Consider the following 20,654-nt stretch of genomic DNA (forward strand, 5'->3'; position numbering starts at 1 on the left):
GGTACAGTAATTGAATTGTATTCATGTAAATCATTATACCACATTGTAAACATGTATGTTTGTATATTAATATTACATACTAAGTAATTATATGCATTGCCAAAGCATTGGCTACACAACCTAGAAGTTTATAGTTTAGTATGTGATAATGTTGTTAGGAGAACCAACCCCTATATGAAGTATAAAGAGATATATTGAACCTTACAAATTGCATATTGTTTTGAATGAAACTTTACACCGGTCACAGCGACTGTTTTATCATTCAGATAATTCACAATAAAATACTATAAAAATATAGTTATCTTGGTTTACCTAAATATGAATAAGTAAAAATGTTTTTTTTCTTTATGCAAACACCCCTTTCAGGGTGACTGGGTCAACATACTGTCTGTGAAAGAACTAAAATATTGTGACGTTAACTGTCAGCTAAAACACGAGCTAGCCTGCAGCCACCTATATTACTATAAGGGCCATTTTAGTACATAATAATTAATCGGTCATTCATGCAGTTACTAAATGACAGAGGCAGTGGCTGTACCCCACCTTCCTCTGTACCGCTAAACGCCCTAATCATAGATACTAATTCCCACCTCACAGTCAGACCGCTCTCACGTGACCGTGAACACTATTCAGTAAGCGTTTGATTGAGAACCAAACACGCCCAGCACACCACGTGACAGCTCAAGACGTAGAGGAAGCTGGGCCAAATTTCAGAAGACGGCCAATCAGAGTCTACCTTCGACACTCCCAGAAAAACACCCGTGTCATGTGACCGGCAACGAAGGGACGGCGGGTGAAATTCAAAAATTTGAACCGTTTGTGTGATCTGTTAGTGGCTGAGAGCTGAGTGTGACAGATACACGCCCGAGGTTGTACAGTATACTCCGCAGACCATAGTGACACCGGACGCAAAGCGACATGGATCCGTTTACTGAGGTGAGTATTGTTCTCCGCAACGTGTGACAGAGCTGTGCTTCTACTGCCTTTATTGCCATGGTTTAGTTTCCTTGGTCATTGTTGATCATGGTTTATGTAGTGAGACCAGACTGCAGGGCTGTATACGGCTAGTCACAAAGCGTTCCCCTAATACTGCAATGATCTCTGCAGATGTTCCTGAAATGCTCTCATATGCTATTAGCAAAATGGCTGCACATTCCATACAGTCGTCTATCTGTTGTACGGAAAACCATATAAATAACTGCAGCTCTTGTGCATTGTTTTCGTATTCTAATTTGTGTGCTCAGTAAGTGTAGTGATCAGCAGGTTATACATGCACTAATAAACGTCTGTAATCTATATATTATATAATGCACGAATAAGCAATTGGCTCATTGTGCTTGTTGCCTCGTTAGTATCCAGTTATTTACAGCATTTTATATATCTTGATAACTTTATCAGAAATAAGATCAGCATGTTTTTTTTAACTAGTACAGTATATGAAGCATGTCTTATAGTAAAATGTATTGCTCTGAAAAATGTTTAAGTACATGTTTTAGTTTAGTGCTCAATATAATCTTTTCTAACTGTTTGTTTTTGTTTATCAGTTGACTATCATTGTGTTAAGTTTTGCACAATACTTAGATTGTGTGATTGTAGAGTAGCTGGATTTATGCCTCATGGACAATTTCATACCTAGCTGCTAGATGTATCGTTCATTTATTTTGAAGAGAGTTACATAACCTCCTCCATAGGAAATAATTACCAGCTGCAAAGTATACAGTGTATAGTAGCAAAGGCAGCCTTAAAGACTTCTGTCTCCATTCTCAATCTGAAGTAACCTTATTCAATTGTTGTAGGTTGGGGGAAGAATAGTTGTAAAATATGAAGGCATATTTGGGTATCCCCTTTAATTCACAGGCTACCAAGTGGAACTAGATAATTTACTAGTTTATGATTTTGTTGTAACAATCAACATATCCTATCAATTAGTAATTTATACACTTGTCTCTCCAGCTACAATTTATGGTAAACCTGCACTGTTATCCATCTCTAAAAGACAGATTTCAGAAACACTGAGGAATCTAGTTGCTACACAATAGCATTTGTGTACATGAAACTTTAGCTGTGATAGAGGATTCTTGGACAAATTATGTCTAATAGAACAATGTTAATAGGTCTTGCTCATTTTGTTTTTTACAAAGTAGTTGCAAATATATTTAGGGATGTTTAATGGCATTATTAGGAGTCCCCATTGGAGATCTAAGAAGGATTGGACTTGGTGCTCAGTATTTTCTTGCCTGTAATTCTAGAATTGTTCACTATGCTTGAAATAGATCTATATAATGTTGCATAGTTTATCCTTATTGATGTATACATGACCTGTCCACTTTTTCAAACAGCACTTAAGATTGTTATCAATATATAAACAATAATTTTGCAACAGTGTGCATAGGACTTGTCCATATAAGTGCTTTCATATACACCATCAAAAACCTGTTCAGTCAGGTTCCCAGGAGTAGTTTCATGATTGTGAATGGATAAAAATAAGATAGTGTTTTGTTTTTTAAACATTTTTTTTTTTCTTTATTGTTTGCATAGAAATGTATATAGTGCTAGAAATGCAATGGGTATGGCTTACTTATAGAACAACGAAAGAAAATTATTTTCATTCAGAAACAGATTAAATATCATCTTGATAGCACAATAGCTTAGTGCCTGGGAATAAAACGATAGGCTATCCCAATCATAATTTGTTTGGGATAGATTTTGATCTGAAATACCTGCAAATGTGATTGAATAATGCCATGGGAGTCACTATCAGGAATATCAGGTGCTCCTGTGCCAACTAGTACGGGATTCTCTCAGGCTGAATAGAGCGCAATTAAAACGCTAAATCAGCAATGCTGGGTGTATCTGTCAGTCTAATATTCCTGGTACTATTAGTCATGGGCAAATATCTTTAAAATAAAAGATAGGGTTTTTTTTATTGGTACAAAGTTACTAATTGGAACTGTAATCCCCAATTGGTACTGTCAATTCAAAGTCTCTTGAAAGGCCCTGGATCTGCTATTTATCCAGGCTATAATTCACACTGTAGGGAATTCTGGACAGCTAGATGGTGTGTTGGATGTCTTACCAGCCCAGATTGGTGGTTATCCTCTCGAGCTGGACAGGGGACCAACCCCACATTATTCAGGGACCCCTCCTGATGAAAGCTCCGGCTAGAGATAATAATTTGAAACAATAGTCCTGGACCTTTTCTTGATATGTAGATGTGATGACCAGGCACCCCTCCCCTCTTTAACCCCTGAATGTTTTTTGGCGGAAATGTCCAAAGTTCTGGTAGGCCGGCGCTTCCGGTTTAGTGTCCGGCCACTTGTGGAGATGGCTGCAGTGCCAGGGGTCGATACCATAAGGGCAAATTCCCTAGAATAGCAAATGTCCCTGATTACTTAATGGTGTCAATAGCTATTTCTAGAACAGGTAACAATGTTTACATAATACAAATAATAAAATGTCTATATTTAAGAAACGGTGTGCAAGTGCCACCAAGATTCCAGATGGGATTATTTATTAAACATTTATTACTACTGTTCTCTCTCCTCTCGTCACATTGGGTCAGTTGGTGTCCCCGTGTGACCCAACTGTTCACCATCAAGATCTGATCAAATTGGCCATCCATGTGTACGAACGACTAGGTCTGCTCTTCTGTGAGCAGCATAAGAGCCATCACAAATGAAAATGTAGCTGTGTAAGGTGTGCAAGCAGCTTTGTTAGAGCATATATATGCTTAAGTGACAGGAATGCTGCACTTGCTCTGCTTGCTATATTCAGGGAAACAAGTGTTTGTTTCTAGGCCTTAAATATGCAGACACACGACCAATGTGATCCTAAGGAGCAGTGTTCTCCCCAGCACCTATTTCACAGGTGCTCCACCTGGCTGTTTTTATTTGCCACCCGACTCTTGGAGCCCAACAGATTCCTATTATAGTAGAATAAACCATTGTTTCTCCTATTATAACAAGCGCTATGTGAGAACTACAGCCAGCAGTGTGGGTTTGCCCAGTCCTGGCAGGTGTGGGCTAAAACCAACAATATTCATTATTATTGCAATTGCCCCCATCCGGCTGGCAAAATTTTGGGGGACGACTCCGAGGAGACACAATAGGTCTGCACAAATTGAGTTTACAGATTAATAAAACCAATAATAATATTGGGTATAATTATTTGTAATGCAATATTAAAGATGTGCATCTACTTTACAAGGGTTATCCATTATAGCACAACAACCTTTTTCTTTTTTTTTTTTTTTTCCAATCCTTTTCCTCCCAACCTCAAATGTAGTACTTGGTGTGGGTAGCTCCCCTGTGACTTCCACTGCGATCTTAGAGCTGCAAAATCATTCTGTTTCAGAGCAGATAGATACAACTGTGTCTTTGTTTAGCCCTTGAGGATTGTAGCAATGCTAGAGGTTTAAAGCTTTGATTGAAGGATGTGTACTACATGTGACACATGATTAGATGTCTGAGATTCCTGTCCAGAGATGCTTTGACTGCTTGTCCACACTCCTGGCAAATATGAGTTTCAATCCTAGGGTTCTAATTATTAATATGCAATAATAGGGATCCCATTTTGCTGTAGTTTAGACTTTTCACCCTTTAATAAATAGATCAACTAGTCTCCAATGCGGAGTACCAGCTTTGAAATTGTATATTCTAGAGCTTCTTATCAAATATCTGTGTTGCATTGGGAAGGGGCAGTTATTAAAAGGGAGAGTTAAGAATTTAAAATTTTAGGGGTGGGTGGAGGGAGGTCCCTGGCGATTAATACAAAGTAATTGACTGGGTCAAATTTGGCAAGATTTGTAGGCAAACAATTGCAAAGGGAGAGGCTGAAAAAAGATTCTTAATTTATCACTTGTATTACTTTTGGATTACCTATTCGCTTCTACAGTAGATACAGCATACTTCCCCTGCTCTTAGAGAGATCTTAACATGGAATAATTCAATGTACCTTTTTTTTCCCTTTGTATATAATGAATATATGTTTTCATAAGGGTGCATTGAGGAAATTAAACACGTTTCAGATTTTTGTTAATATTTTTAAATACATCAATAATCTATGGAAAAGTAATATCAAATATAAGGATATGCTGTGCCCTCAATGTGGAATATTGATTGTGCTCTAGTCTCTCCCTTGGGACTTGAGCAGCAGACAATGAAACTCTGCTTCCGTTTTTGAAAGTGCAAATGTTTCTGTTGAGCTCTGTGCTGTAAACTGATGTTTGATCCTTTTTTTCCATAATTGGTAAGTACTATTGCAGCTGCAGAAAAGATGTGGTCGGTTAATGGGCAGTATTCCAAGAAATAGTTATGAAAAAATGTTCAGCGTTACTGCTTTACTTTAGCAAGCTACAGCATGACTAATGATGTAATCAGCCAAGCATTGTCACTGTTAGGACATCTAATGTAAATACTTGGTAGAAATGTAACTATTGGTCCATTCAAATAAAAATGTATGAGTTGTCTACTAACAAATGCAGCAGTGAAGAACAGTAGAGATAAGTAGTTTACCACTAGGTCAGCAATAAGCAAACTGATGATCTTAGCTGGTATAAGAACATTTTAACTTCTGATGATCACAAATTGCTCATTTTTTAACAATGTAAAAGAATTCCCCTTTGATAAGCTTAGAAAAACCCCTCAAAACTAAACTTAAGAATCTTTGTCATTAAGAAGGACAAATAGCATAGCAAAAAAAACCCTGAAACATTTGGAAGTCATTTTGTAGATGTCAATAGATGCACATTTGCCTTGTCTCCATTCAAAAACTCCAGATGTTTTTTAGAGTCACTGACTGGTTGGTAAATGTTTCATTAATTATATTGGAGAAAGATTTGTGCACTGATAAATGTACAATAAGTTATTCATTTGGCAGGCTAGAGCTATGGAACACATATCCCGGAATACTTGTTAAAGAATTCAAATAAAGCATGGGACACACCCAGTTCTCGAAAGTAAAACAAAATATTGCATAAAACAATTACAAAATTAAGACGACAAGAAAAATACAATTGTGTATGTATATGTGTGTGTGTGTGTGTGTAATAAGGTTTCCTTTCTAACGAATAGGAACGAATGAATTATAGCGAATCGCGTATGCGCAGTCCATCCAGCGCAATGCGCATGCGCAAAATGGCGATGCGCATCAGTATAAATACATCCCTGATTTAGACCACACTTATCACCTCCTGAGAAAGATATGGTGTTTGCAGTATGCTGATGTTATATGACTGGAGTACAGACTTGCAGTTGCTGAGAATGCTGACCACATATTATTGAAAGAGAAGTGGTGATTAAGCCGTGTTCCAGTCTCTGGATTAAATATACAGATAAGCAATATAATTCCTTGGGTGTGTAACACTATGGTGATGGGCTATCACTAACACACTGCTCCTACTAATCCTATGCTTTTAATATTCTGTCATTTTATATATGCAACATTGGACTTATACCCGTGGTCCTAGAGGACCGTCCAGTAAGCGTGGAACATTGAACTGTTTTATTATTACTTCCCCACTGAACTCGGGTTAATTTCCCTAGTAACACACCATTGTGCGCCGTATCCTTATTTGACTTTATATAATTCTGGACTTACCTACCAATTACAAGGAAGGCTGCCTCCATATGTGGAAGAGGTGTTTTTGTGAACTATCTATTTATTTATTTAATACATTACTGTTGTGAGCGCCAGTGTTTATTACGTATTTTGTTATATACATATATATATATATATATATATATATATATATATATATATATATATATATATATATATATATATATATATATATATATATATATATATGTGTGTGTGTGTAATAAGGTTTCCTTTCTAACGGGCTGATTTGTTTGCTTATACACCATTTTGTGTGTAACATTCTTAAAGAATGACATGTTGCTTAATCTTTAATGGGTTGGGTTCAGTGCATTTCACATTGTTCAGTTAATGTTTAAAGCAGTGTAGCAGTTAGTGCACTTGGATTTGTACTTTTCATTTTTTTTGTTTTATTGCAAATATTCAGTTTCTTATTTTTACAGTAACCAGCACGTTCATACAAATGAATTGATATCTATGTGCATATGTTCATTTTATTGTGTAATACAGTGACATCTAAAATCGCCCTTCTAGCCAAAAAAATAATTGTATAAAGCACATTTTGGCTTCTATACTAACAGACAGGCCAACTTTTTTTAGCTGTATTTTACTAGTATTTGAGCACCTATTATATTTGCCTTTTCTAATATTTTAGTGTAGACGGGCTAAATCCAACCTGTAGCCAATTGGTGCACTAAATGTTCACAGGGCCAGACCATCCTGTAGCCAGTATTACAATTTTAACAACACACAAGTTGTCAGTTGCTTTGCAAACAACAACAACAACATGTGTAAATATCCTATGTAAGAAACAAAGATCATCTTGGCTGCATTTGTAGTTTGTTAGAAGGAAATGTTGTTTTCCATGTTGTCGAAAATTATTTTTAAATGTTTTTCTTTCTTTTTCCAGTTGTCATATACAAGTAGAACTGTCTGTCGTTACAAAAGCACATGTTTTTATTATACAGTACTAACAAACAACGGTCAATAATGAGTATACATATTCCATTAAAGAGAACCTGCATAATTTATTATTTTTCTATAACATCTTTGGTCAGTGGAGTGATAAGCTTCTCTAAATACAGAAAGCTAGCAATAAAAGCTCTGTGATGAGGGAAGGAGGTATGTCTCGTCCCCCAAAATCTCCACTGTCAATCAATCATTCTACAGTTGAAGCCTTTAAATAGTTTAATATTTACAGTTTTATATATATTTTTTGCAATCCTAGTTAAATTGTTTCTTATTTATTAGAAATTGCTTGAACGGACACGAGCTAGGAGGGAGAATCTGCAAAAGAAAATGGCTGATAGACCCACAGCTAGTGCACGGTCAGCAGCAATAAACAAAAGGCCAAGAGAGCCACTTGCAGAGACAAATCATCAGCCATCTGCAGCGTCTGAAGAAGGTAAATAAAGTGCAAAAACACATTGTCCTAATAATTAAGGAATATAGGACACTTACATCTTTATTATTTATTTTGCTTTTAATAAAATATTTTTTTAATTGTAGCTAAACCATGCTCAAAGCCATCTCCATCGAAGAAACGATGTTCCGATACAGTTGAAACACAAATATCAGGTGCTGAGAACAAACTACCAAAGAGCCCAGAAATTACTAAAAACAATACACAGCATTCGGAGATTGTTTCATATCCACAAGTAAAGGCCACAGAACAGACTCCACCAAGCTCCATAATTTCCAATAAAGAACAACAACGATTGAATCCTGAAGACCGTGGTGCATCCTCTATAAAGTCTCGTATGCAGAAGCTGGCAGAGCAGAGGAATTATTGGGATAGTAATGGTAAAGAAAAACATTTATTACATATATCTAACTAGTTGTTCATTGATTTGCTGCAGTTTACTATATCCTGTTGTTGAACTAGAAATATCCTTATTTGTTGCCAGTCAGCTGGTGTAATGACTAGCATTTTACTTTTTAAACTATGTATCTCTAGGTTTCCTTGTTTTATTTTCTTGCTGTGTATTTAGATCTTTTATTCCTTTTCCATTTTGATTAACAGGTAGTCCACCAAGTTCTCCTCCAGCATTCAACCCACCAAGTGAAATAGTGCTCTCGCCTCCAAAACCCCAGACTCCTGCTGTTGACTCATACACTCCTGTAGGCCGCCGAGGTCGCTTAGCCAACCTTGCTGCTACAGTTTGCTCCTGGGAAGATGACCTAAGCCATCCATGTGTTAAACCAAACAATACACAAGAAAAGCCTGGCACTGCTTGTTTATCAAAAGTGTCCACTGCCAGTTCAGCATCTGCCGGCATCAATAGTCACAGTGTACGGCAGGAAGCTGTGTCCTGTTCTGAAAGACCTTCTGTGAATAAAGCTGCAGTCTCTGGCACACTGGTATGTAGTGTATGTATTTGTCGTCTTTTAGTTAGTCATGTTTAGGGACATTATATGTATAGCTGTATGATAATTTAGTATTTATGTGACTTCATCTTATTGGCATGATTTTCATAGAAAACTTTATTTTTCTCAAGCTAAATGAATGATGGCCAACCTTGTTGGTTGAGTATTATATTATTGCATAAAGGTTTGGGGGTTTTTTTTTGTTTGTTTTTTTTAAACTTATTTATTTTTTATTTTTTTAAAGAGTACGCCTTCCGTGGCAAAATCCTCAAGCTCCACAATAGCTTCATCAAATATTACAGAAATCCCGAAACCATTGGAGGTTAAGCCATCAAGCATTGTTCCTTCCAAGCTCAAGGAGCAGGATTTACCACCTGCACAGATTGTAAAGTCCTTGTCAGCCAACCTATCTACCTCACAAAAAATAGAGAGGCCAACCTCAAAGATATTCCCAGCTCAACAAGTGGTGCCCAGGGAGGAGATTGTTAGGGTGACACCTGCACAGCAGAAGGACAAGACTGCGACACCAGGTAAGCAATGCAATAAGTAAATTAGATGCATGTCATAGGTATGCTTACATTCGTTTTTTAAAAAAACATACAGTATGTAGTCATTTTATATGAGAACATCATCTACAAACAAGCATATTTTTTTTTATTATTAATTGCAAGCTATTCTGTCTAAAGTATAAGTGACCAGTTTATGTTCGTTATAGCTAGTTCTTATTTTCAGGTGTGTACAAGTTGATTTTTGAGTATCTTTTTTTCAATAAAAAAGGGGAAAAAACACATTTCACCCTGGCATCGGGCTATACCTTGGAATGCTGTCTTGTTAAGTTCTGTGCTTTTGCTCCACTGTTATGTATTATGTTATGTATGAATGTATTAGAATTATTATTATTTTATTTTTTCTCCAACTTTTGTACTGTCCTCCTTTTACTACTTTTCATCTAAACTAAGATAGCTGCAATCATAAGAGTATTAAAATTGCTAGTTTCCACCTTGTAAGATCAACTATCATATACTAGTAGTCAGTGTGTCACTAAATGTATTCAAAGAAAACACGCCTACATTTTGTATATATTCGCATAATACTGTGTGCTCCCAATTAATTTTTTGGGGATACAAAAAAACCTTTGCCCTAATCGCCTTTTCACCCTTTGTTTGGGTGTGGAGATCACAACCTGGATATCTCACCTATAGCTCCAGTATGCAAAAGTCATGCCCACATCCATATAGACTACATCCCTTGGGATCCATCTGGACTGTCCTACCTAAACTGGTATTGTTGGGAGGCAATCATTATGAAAGCTACCTGTGTACAAAAATATTCCTAGTAAAGTATGATTTGGATATTTTATCATTTTAAACTACAATTGCTTAAGTTTTATCCTATTCAACTTCCTTTTTTATGGAACAGGTGGACCAGGAATTAAATCTTTCCTAGAGCGTTTTGGAGAAAAGTGTCAAGATCGCAGTCCAGCACCTTCAAATCCTTCCTTAAAATCTACTGTTTTGACACCAACCACCAAAAGTATTCATGAAAGACTGTTAAAGCAGAATGATGTTTCCAGTACTGCTAGTTTAACACAGCAACAGAAAAAGGTACAATGGGGTTGGGTAAAAATCTGATCTTTATATGACTGTCAAAATTCTGTTCAGTGCGGTCCATCTACATTTTTTGTTTTTTGTCTTTTGCGAAGGAACGTGAGAGAGAGCTTGCAGCCCTCCGTGGCAGATTTGATAAGGGTAGTGTATGGAATGCAGAAAAAGAGTCTAAAACAAATCGGGAAGAGGCGCAGCGGGTAATCCTTTTTTATATTCTAGTACTGATTGTTTGTTTTAAGATTTTTATATCTGATGTATTGCATCAGCATTAAAGTAAGTAGATTAATTTATTGTTGCCTGTCTGGTTTATATTGTTTCTATGTTGATCACTAAAAGTAATTTATAATATGCAAACGGATTTTTCCACATTTATGGTCTAAAAAGATGGTTACCTTTTCATGAGTGACTTGCTTGCAGGTTTGCTTACATCACCAAAACCACTTAGATTTATACTATAAATTATTGTGTGATTACAGTAGTTAAAAAGCTAGCAAAATAACTAATGTTACAACCACAAAGGTTAGAATGCACATTACTTTATATGAAAACGCTACCAACAGATGAGATAAGGATTTTATTTTTTAGGGAAACCCCAGAGCACACATGTAAAACTGCCACTTTCGGGTAGTATGAACGGTTAAACTAGCTGAGGAGGAGTTCTATTCTTAAAGCAACAATTTCACATAGAAATAGTTTTTTTTGTTTTTTTTTTTTTTTGTTTTTTTTTCTTTTTCTCTAAATAACAAGTTAAGTACCTTTTAAACATGCTTCTGATTTTCTTAGCAGACAGTAACAATCCAAGAATATTGATATGTTTTTCTAACAATGCGTTGTAGGAAATTCAGACTCATCCTGTTACTGCTGTCAAACCACCAAAGGCAGATGTAATTTCCCGTCCAGCAGTGGACAGAGTACCTGCCACACCAGAGAACACGACAGGTAAAAGATAAATGCCTGATTGCATATATAAAGGATTGAGTCAACATGTATAAAGCAGGAATCATGCTAGTTTTAACATAAATATGCCTCTAAAGTCTTTCCCGCTTAGTGTGCAACTTTATATTTCTCTTTCTACCTGTTTGGGAGACACTGCTACTTTGGGGTATAGAGGACTTGTCTAACCGTAGGAACTTTATTTGTATCTACTCAAAATTCTGAAACTCCACCCCCTCTATATCCTCTCTCCAATGGTCAGTCTGTTTAAACGAAGTCCCCATGGAGTAGGGCGCTTCTATGCTAAACTGGTGATAGATTTTTCTTTTTCTTATTACTTTAATCTTTCATGTGTGTCAGCGGCGATATAGCGGTTATACCACTGAGGATCCCCCTCCCCCGTTCCTTCATGAGATGGTTCGCAGAAGGGAAGCCTGGTCACTACCTCTGGTGTCAGGTGCTCGATCTCCGAACTGTATTAAACACTCTAATAGACTGAGTCCATATTACTTCAGCCTTTAGCATACATTCACAGGAAGGCAGAGAGCTCACTAGCGATGAAAGAGACCATCAAAATTATACACTAGGCTGAAAGGAATGTTCCAGCAATTTCTGCTGTATTCACCCAAGGGGTGGACAGCTGGGATGTAAACTTCCTGAGTAGACATGACATTCATTTTGGGGAATGGTCTTTTTCTCCCAGAAGTCTTCCTCCACATCATGAAAGGGTGGGGCCAGCTGGAGGTTCATATGATGATGGCCTCTTGGCTGAACAGGGATCCAAAGGTGTTCCTGGTAAACACCTTAACAGTCTCTTGGAATTATCAGTTGATATGTCTGCTATCACTAGTACTAAATAAACCTGTAATTCTGATAGGTCTAGATCGGCCAAGAAGATTCTGGTACACTAACGTTCTAAAGATGGCGATGGTTCCATCGTGGGGGCTCCTTCTATTAAGCAATTGTCCTTTTATGCACCAGGATTTTGCTTGGCTGGCTCTTAATGGTTTAGCTGTTTCAAGTCCTTAAGGCTGTCACTTTGGAAGATGTCATCCAAACCATGATTAAAGTCAGAAAACCAGTTTCTGCAAAAAATTAAAATAGTGTATGGAAAATGTATACTTCCTGGCTTGAAAATAAAGGTTTCTATACTTCCTTTAAATTGGTGCAAGTTCTGATGGAATGATGAAAGAGATATTTGCATGTAAAAACATTCTTTTCTTTTTCAAGGTCAATTGTGCTTACCAGATTGTTTGCTTTTCTAAAATCTAGCTGCAGCCCATCAGAAAATGTCCGAGAATGTTCCTAGTCCTGGCAAAAAAATACAACCACCTGTAATAGCCTTAGAGAAGTCAACATTAGAAGCAGAAGGGCAGTTTAATGGTGATAAAGGTATGTTTCTTTTTGTTCGTCATTGTCTTTTGTTTTTTATTTTGTATTTATGAATCTAGGTACCACGTTTCTTATCTAATGCCCTCAGATATTGAAAGTATGTCTCTTATTCCTTTATTCAGTTCTCTAAATTTGGTAGAATATTGCAATATGCACAATTGCTCAGTATCAGTATTTTATTTTCTTGTTCTGTGTATGTCCTGTATGTATGGACAGGGGCACAGTACTGATTTTTCTCCTGTAATCTGGCTCAAATCAGCTATAATTGTTTATGGTAATATTTAGTGAGCGTCTAGACTACAGACATTATTTTTTTGTGTGTATGATAAGGAGAGTTGGTTTTGTAAAATTGTTAGTGAGTCTGCTTTGTATACTTACTGTGATTTCTTTCTGTGTATTACAGTGAAAGTGGTAAAAGAGATTGAAATGAGCGTGGATGCGGATATTGATGAGATTAACAGTTCGGAAGTAATCACTAGCATCTTTAGTGATGCTCTTGAAGATGAGGATGATGAAGTAACGGAAAGATCACCAAAGCAAGTGGAAAAAGTCAGTGATGTGGAAAGTGATGGGGAGAGAGATGATGATTTTGAAGATGGAGAGGATGCGCTTAACATTTCTTCAATGTCTTTGCTAACTCCATTAGCAGAGACTGTTGGCGTTGGAAGTCCAGAAGTATGTTTAGACGCAACATGATTTTTTTTTTTTATTTTTTTTTTTTATTTTTTTTTTAGTCTTTATTGGTACATCAATTGGACATTTTGTAAGTTTACATATGTTTATTTATTGAACAGGCACTTCTGACTTCTTCCAAAGTAGCAATTGAGACAAGTACAAGTGATAGCCCCAAATCAGTAAAGTTCCAAAGGACCAGAGTTCCTAGAGCAGAATCCAAGGACAGTTTTGTTTCCACAGAGGAAAATCCAAATCTTTTGTACAGGTAAGAATAACAATGTTTAAATATCGATTTGGTAAAAATACAGTAAATTCTGTGTTTGAAACGGAAGAGCTCTGCTTCACATATCTATAAACTGAAATGTATTTCCTTCCAGCATTGATGCATATAGATCACAAAGATTCAAGGAGTCAGATCGTCCTCCAGTGGTGCAGACAATTGTGCGTAAAGAAGACGTTTCATCCCGAATGGATGATAAAATGTATGCATCTCCGCGACGTGTAAACATCAAACAAAAAATGAAGGTATTGCATATTTCAGTAAACTATTTAGCAGCACCACGTTACACAGCGCTGTACAAAGAATATTTGTCATTCACATCAATCCCTGCCCCGTTGGAGCTTACAGTCTAAATTCCCTGACACAAGCACACACACAATAAACATGTATGTCTTTGAAATGTGGGAGAGCTTCCTTAGGAAACGCAGGGAGATCAAGCAAACTCCATACAGATATGGCTTTGGTTGTAGAGGTGGAACCAGTAGTTCAGGAGGAGGTGTCCCTCTTCAAAAGGAAGAAGAAACAGCTGGTTTCTTTTCTTTCTAGACATTTAGCTGAAATTTGGGCGGAAGCTTGTCTAAAACCCGATAGCAGATATCAAATACCTAGAAGGTTTCGCTTCCTATACCCGTTTGAGGACACAGATGTTACATCATGGGAGACAGGCTACTGTAGATGCAACTGTTGCTCATATGCAAGATCTACTACCATTCATATCCCTAGTGCTGCTATTTTAAAGGACAGCGCAGACGAGATGTGAGGAAGATCTGAATTGTTCACACTGGCTGAACTTGCTAAGGAAGCTTCATCCTTGGCAGTAGCAGGCAGAGACACACTATGGCTCAGGTCCTGGGAGGTGGGTGCTGAATCTAAGAAGGCTTTGGAGGCTATCTACCCTATGACTCTTTGGTCCCCAGTTGGACAGAATTATTTTGCAAGCCACTGAAGGAAAGAGCTTGTTTTTTCCCGTTGTTACTCCTAAATTGAGAAACCGCAGATTCTGGTCCTTCATTAATATCATAAACAATTAATTATATAGTGCCAGCAAATTCTGTAGCGCTTTACAATTGGGGACAAACGGTAATGAACAATACTGGGTAAAACCAACAGAGGTAAGTGAGCCCTGCTCGCAAGATTAATCTAGAGGTCAATGGGAGTCAGATACATGAGGTTAAATCTACTTACTGCATATTGATCCAGCCAGTTTGCAAAGGATAAAAAGTGATTTGTATGCTATGTGATCCAGTCACAAAGCAATGTTGGTATGGGGTCAGAGGGTTGTTTTGAGTGAATTGTATAAAGGGTGGTAATGGGGTAATCTAGTGAGGTTAAGAGGTTGGTTGAGGAATATTATAAGCTTGTCTGTAGAGGTGGGTTTTTAGAGAACGCTTGAAAGTTTGTAGACCAGAGGAAAGTGTTATTGTGCGAGGGAGGGAATTCCATAGAGTGGGTGCAGCTCAAAAAAAGTCCTATAGCCAAGAATGGGAGGATGTAATGAGTGGATGAGCGATGCAGATCTTGTGCAGAACGTAGTTGTCAAGTTGAAATATTTTGAGACAAGTGAGGAGATGTATGTTGGTGCGGTTTTGTTGAAGGCCTTGTATGTTAGAAGAATTTTATATTTGATTCTGTAAAAAACAAGCAACCACTGTAGAGACTGGCAGTGGCTCAGCAGAGGAATAACTATTTTCAAGGAAAATCGGTCTGGTCGCTGCATACAAAATAGATTGTAGGGGTTTGAGTCTGTTTAGGGGAAGACCAGTAAGAAGGGAATTGCAATAGTCATTGCGGGAGATGATGAGTGCATAAATGAATGTTTTTTTGCAGTGTTTTGTGTAAGATATGTGCATATTCTGTAAATGCTTTTTACATGTATGTAATATGGTTTAGCTATAGAGTCGATGTGGGAAAGAAAGACTAGTTGTTAGTCAAGGATTACACCTAAGCAGCGAGCTTGTGGGGTGGGATTTATGGTCATGTCAATAGAAATGTCAGGTATACTTCTGTTGGTGGGTGGTAATATTAAGTCTGTTTTTGAAAGTTTGAGTTGGCAAGAGAACATCCAAGATGAAATGACAAAGACGGTCAGTTACACGGGACATCACAGATTGTGAGAGATCTGGAAAGGACAGATAAATTTGGATATTGTCCGAATAGAGATGTTACTGAAATCCAAAGAAGCTTATTAGTTTTTCAAGAGAAGTGGTATAGATAAAGAACAGCAGAGGATCTTGTACTGAGCCTTGTGGGACTCATACTGATAAAGGAAGCAGAGCAGAGTTAGATCCAGAGAAATTAACACTGAAAGAGCGATTAGATCGGTAGGATGAAAACAAGGATAGGACAGTTTCTTGAAGACCTGGGGATTGTAGCATTTGCATAAGAAGAGTGGTCAACAGTATCAAATTCAGCAGAGAGATCTAGGAGACTTAGAAGAGAGTAATGGCCTTTAGTTTTAGTAGTAATCAAATCATTAGCAACTATAGTCAACGCAGTCTCTGTGGAGTGTTGAGAGCAAAAGCCTGACTGAAAAGGATCTAATAGGTTGTTTGTGGAAAGGAAGTGTGAGGCGAGTGTACACAAGTCTCTAGAAGCTTGCAGGGGCATGGGAGCTGAGAGATGGGACGGTAATTTGAGAGAGTGTTTGAGTCCTTTCGATTTGCCGGCAAAGTGTGGGAGTGTCCGTGACAGATCAGTCATTTATCCCGCAGGGAGCTACTCAGAGAGGCAGGCAGACTTGGACAGGAATGCGACCTAGACAAAAACCTGCACATAAACAAACTACATCTCTTCTCCCTTTGCCCAGCCGGAAGTGCGGTGATGGGGGCTCGACTTTTGCTCTTTCGGTAACAGTGGATAAGTTTGTCATCAGACGCCTGGGTAAGGGGCATTGTGGACAGAGGTTACATCCTGGACCTCTTAGGAGATCCTCCAATGCGTCGTCTTTTCACTCCCCTTCCTCATAACCAAACAAGGATAGTGGCTCTTCAGGGAGCCATTCTGTCACTGTCCCAAAAGAGCAAAAAAGGCTCAGGCTATTATTCAAACCTCTTTCTGGTACAGAAACCGGAATTAGTCCTTTAGTCCCATCCTAAATCTTAAACTCCTCAACTTGCTCCTGCGAGTTCCCAGTTTCAGGATGGAGTCTGTTCACTCGGTGATAAATTCCATGAAGTGGAACAAATTTCTGGCATTCTTGGACATTAAACCCTCTGACCAAGGATCAGTATAATTGGCTACTTGCCCACCTAGTAGTTTTCGTGGTGAGAAGTACATCTTCTGTATCGGGAACAGCTGTCCAGCTCCATTTCGGTGACTTAAGTGAAGCGTAATGCGAGGAAGGTCATTTCATAGACCACCTGAAATTCTTCACTATTTGTTTCCCGAGAGCCAGAACAAAATTATTTTCACTCCTATTCAATTAGGGTTCGCGCACGCGATTACATGCAGCTGCGCGTGTAAAGTGTCATTATGGTACCGCAACATGGCGGATTTCCGTGCGCACCCCTATGAGGTGTGCGTTGTTACGGTATTGGGATCCGCGCATAATAGCGGGTGTAAATCCTAATTGAATAAGCCCAATAGAGGCCATACAGTCTTTAATCTCTTTGGGTGTGGGGATCTATGTTCTGGAAGAGCAAACATGGCCAGGATTTTTTTCCAATCTTTTTAGTTTAAAAAAAAATTAAATGGACTTGACCTTTCAACCCATCTTGAACCTGAAAACCCAAAGCTCCTTTCTTTGGGTGGACAGGTTCAATATGGAATCTCAAAGATCCGTAATAAATGGCAATGATCGGCTTGAATTTTTAGCTTCCATAGATTTTTAAGGATGCATATCTGCATGTCCCAATCTGGGAGGGGCACCAGTGCCATCCCACCATTACCAGTTTCTGGCTTTATCCTTCAAACTGGCAACAGTGTTGAGGGTATGCTTAATGGTCATGGCAAATCTCCTAAGATAAAAGAATGTGACAGTTGTTCCCTGCTTGGACGACCTGCATACAAATGCAGGATCATTGTCCCTTAAGACCCACTTACAGGTGACAGCCCAAACTGTCGAGTCACACAAGTAGATTATAAATTACCATAAGACGAACCTTGTTTTGACCCAACAAATGTTGTATCTACAACTGCTGTTCAATATCTGATTACAAAGAGTGTTCCTGCCACTGGGAAAGATCCATGATCTTCCATTCGTTGTGACAGCATGGTTGAAACCATGGTGAGAGCTAGGAAATGTGTTTCTGCCAGAAACAATCTTAGTGTGTGAAATTATATACTTCCTGGTGTGAGAGGAAGGTGGTTCATACCTCTAACTTTTTGGATTGGTCTGCCTTTTGTCTTTTCTGCAGCACGGTCTGGACAGTGGTCTGAGACTCTATTCCTTAAACATCTGTCCTAATGGTTTATATTCCGCCTCTGTGCCAGAGTTGCAGACCTTTTTACAGCTTTGTATGTGCAACATCCAGTTGTTTCTCCAATAGCTCCATGGGACTTTAATTTAGTTCTCCCAACTTTAGAACATTCTGCCTTTTGGGGGCTGAAATCGAAATTCCACCCTTGGAAGGTTATAAAAAGTTTCAGAATTGGGAGCTCTTTTTTTTTTTTTTTTTTTTTTTATATATAGTTCTCCCTATATAATTTTACATGAGGACAGAGTTGTTCCGAATTCTAAGCCCTCCCTTCAACCGAAGGTGGTATCAAAATTCCATCTGAATCAGAACATTGTCACTCTATCATTAGGAAGGCGTCCCTCTTTAGCGGAAGAAGCGTCCGTCATTGTAATGGATGTAGATTGGACTCTAAAGCTTTACTTGGATAGGACAGCAACTTTTGGGAAACCTGATGACGTTTGTCCTAAAAGAGGGGTTTGACCAGCCTCTAAACCAGGGTTGTCCAATCCGCGGGCCACATGCGGCCCAGCACGCCTGCAAATGTGGCCCAGAAGGAGTTTTGGTTGTGGCAAGGGGGCAGCACTGTTAATGGAAAAAAAAAATCCTGCAAAAAAAAGAAAAGAAAATACTTACATTGCGGTCTCGCGGTCACGTCAGCTGGTACGCCAGGTCCCTCCCTTGTCTCCTCCTCCGTGCGGCGCTCGCAGTTAATGTCGGGCGTGATGTCATCACTCCCAACATCCATTTCAGAGCGCAGCACAGAGGAGACACCTGCGTGAGAAGAACAATCAGCAGCACAGAATTGGAGAAAAGAAGAGAAGAGCACAGGAGAACAAGCCGAATAAAAGGTAAGTTAAGGGGGATTTTTTTTATTATTTCAAGGGACGCTGACCAGTGAATAAAAGTCACCTGATCCTGGAGCATCATGGACCTTATCTCCCTGCTACATACTTCTACTTGTATTACTAATGGGGCATTATATATTATTCTCTTTGGCCCATTATAAGTTATCCCTTAATAATAACATAGTGGTGTAATTAGCAAAACAGGTCACAGTTTGGGGTCACTGTGATGTATATGTCAGGTACCGCAGGCCTGGTCAGGGCACCCTGATATACAATGCCTGGCTTAAATGCACTTTATTGATATTGCATCGAAACAATACAAAAAGTGATTATAGTATAATAACTAGAGAGGATTTTTTGAACAGGGCGATTGAAAGGTAAGTATAGGGGGATTTGAAAAAAAGTGATTATATATATATATATATATATATATATATATATATATATATATATATATATATATATATATATATATATATATATATATATATATATATATATATATATATATATATATTTATTAACTATGGTTTTTTGGATGATCAGCTATCGTTATTGTTAGTGTATCTTATGCGGCCCAAACCAACTCGTCGTCTTCCAATGTGGCCCAAGGAAGCTAAAAGGTTGGACACCCCTGCTCTAAACAATACATTGCCAGGTTGGTTTCATATGTCATTCATCAAGCATATTTTGTTTCCGGAAAATTGGTTCCTGAAAATATTAACACTCATCCTGCTAGACAAAGCAGTGTTTCCATAGAGGTACTTAATAATCATCTATGGAGCAGCTGTTAGACGGCTACCTGACCGTCTGTCCACACTTTCACAAAATTTTACACTTTCAATGTTGGGGGCAATTTTGGATGATCTCCATGGTTGCAGTGTCCCTCAATTAGATGAAGGAGAAATAATTTTTTTTTTTGTATTGTTAAATCTATTTCTCTGACTCCATCAGGGGACACTGAGCATCCGCCCTTTATGCACTTCCATTATCTTTTGTGTTTATCATGGTTATGTGTTTCCGACTAGGAATACTCTTTCTTTGTGATTGTTCTTCCCTTCTCAGGGCTTAGTTGGTTAATAACTGCGTTTTCCCTGACTGGATGGTTTTAAAGGGGGAGGAGCTTTCTGAATAGTGCAAAACTCAAATTAAGTGCCTACTCCTGGGTGGCATTAAGAAGTAGCTGGGTGGGGGCAGTTGTAATACTTAATAGGCAATAATATTGAAACATTTTGGAGGTTATTGCCCACACCTGCCAGGACTAGTCAGAATGGTGGTCAGTGGTCTAACACACACTGTTGGCTTATGGTGCCTGTTCTAATAGGAGAAACAATGGTTTGTTCTGTTGTAATAGGACTCTGTTGGGCTCCAGGAGCCGGGTGGCAATTAAAAACAGCTGTGTGGAGCACCTGGGAAATAGGTGCTGAATCCTGTTCTCTCATCCCCATTGGGATGAGAGAACAGGATTTAACAGGAATACACAAATCTTGATTTGGGTTTTTTTCACATTTGATGTCTCAATGTTGCATCAGGTATTAAAGTGGGTTTTTTTTTCTATTTA

At 38.2% G+C, this 20,654-nt stretch overlaps 1 protein-coding gene across 1 annotated transcript in view; it reads left to right on the forward strand.

Moving 5' to 3' along the window:
- The first annotated feature begins 784 nt into the window (after positions 1-784).
- The window catches only part of ANLN (anillin, actin binding protein), a 42,386-nt gene continuing 22,516 nt past the window's right edge, over positions 785-20,654 (forward strand). The window contains exons 1-12 of the mRNA XM_075212561.1: positions 785-936; positions 7,849-8,002; positions 8,107-8,400; positions 8,621-8,958; positions 9,209-9,494; positions 10,384-10,568; positions 10,667-10,768; positions 11,408-11,510; positions 12,777-12,896; positions 13,300-13,571; positions 13,691-13,836; positions 13,949-14,096. Of these exons, the coding sequence (XP_075068662.1) occupies positions 919-936; positions 7,849-8,002; positions 8,107-8,400; positions 8,621-8,958; positions 9,209-9,494; positions 10,384-10,568; positions 10,667-10,768; positions 11,408-11,510; positions 12,777-12,896; positions 13,300-13,571; positions 13,691-13,836; positions 13,949-14,096 (2,166 nt within the window). The 5' untranslated portion in view covers positions 785-918. The remainder of the gene's footprint in view (positions 937-7,848; positions 8,003-8,106; positions 8,401-8,620; positions 8,959-9,208; positions 9,495-10,383; positions 10,569-10,666; positions 10,769-11,407; positions 11,511-12,776; positions 12,897-13,299; positions 13,572-13,690; positions 13,837-13,948; positions 14,097-20,654) is intronic.

Source organism: Mixophyes fleayi, chromosome 5, assembly GCF_038048845.1.
Source record: "Mixophyes fleayi isolate aMixFle1 chromosome 5, aMixFle1.hap1, whole genome shotgun sequence".
In the NCBI taxonomy this organism is placed as follows: Eukaryota; Metazoa; Chordata; class Amphibia; order Anura; family Limnodynastidae; genus Mixophyes; species Mixophyes fleayi.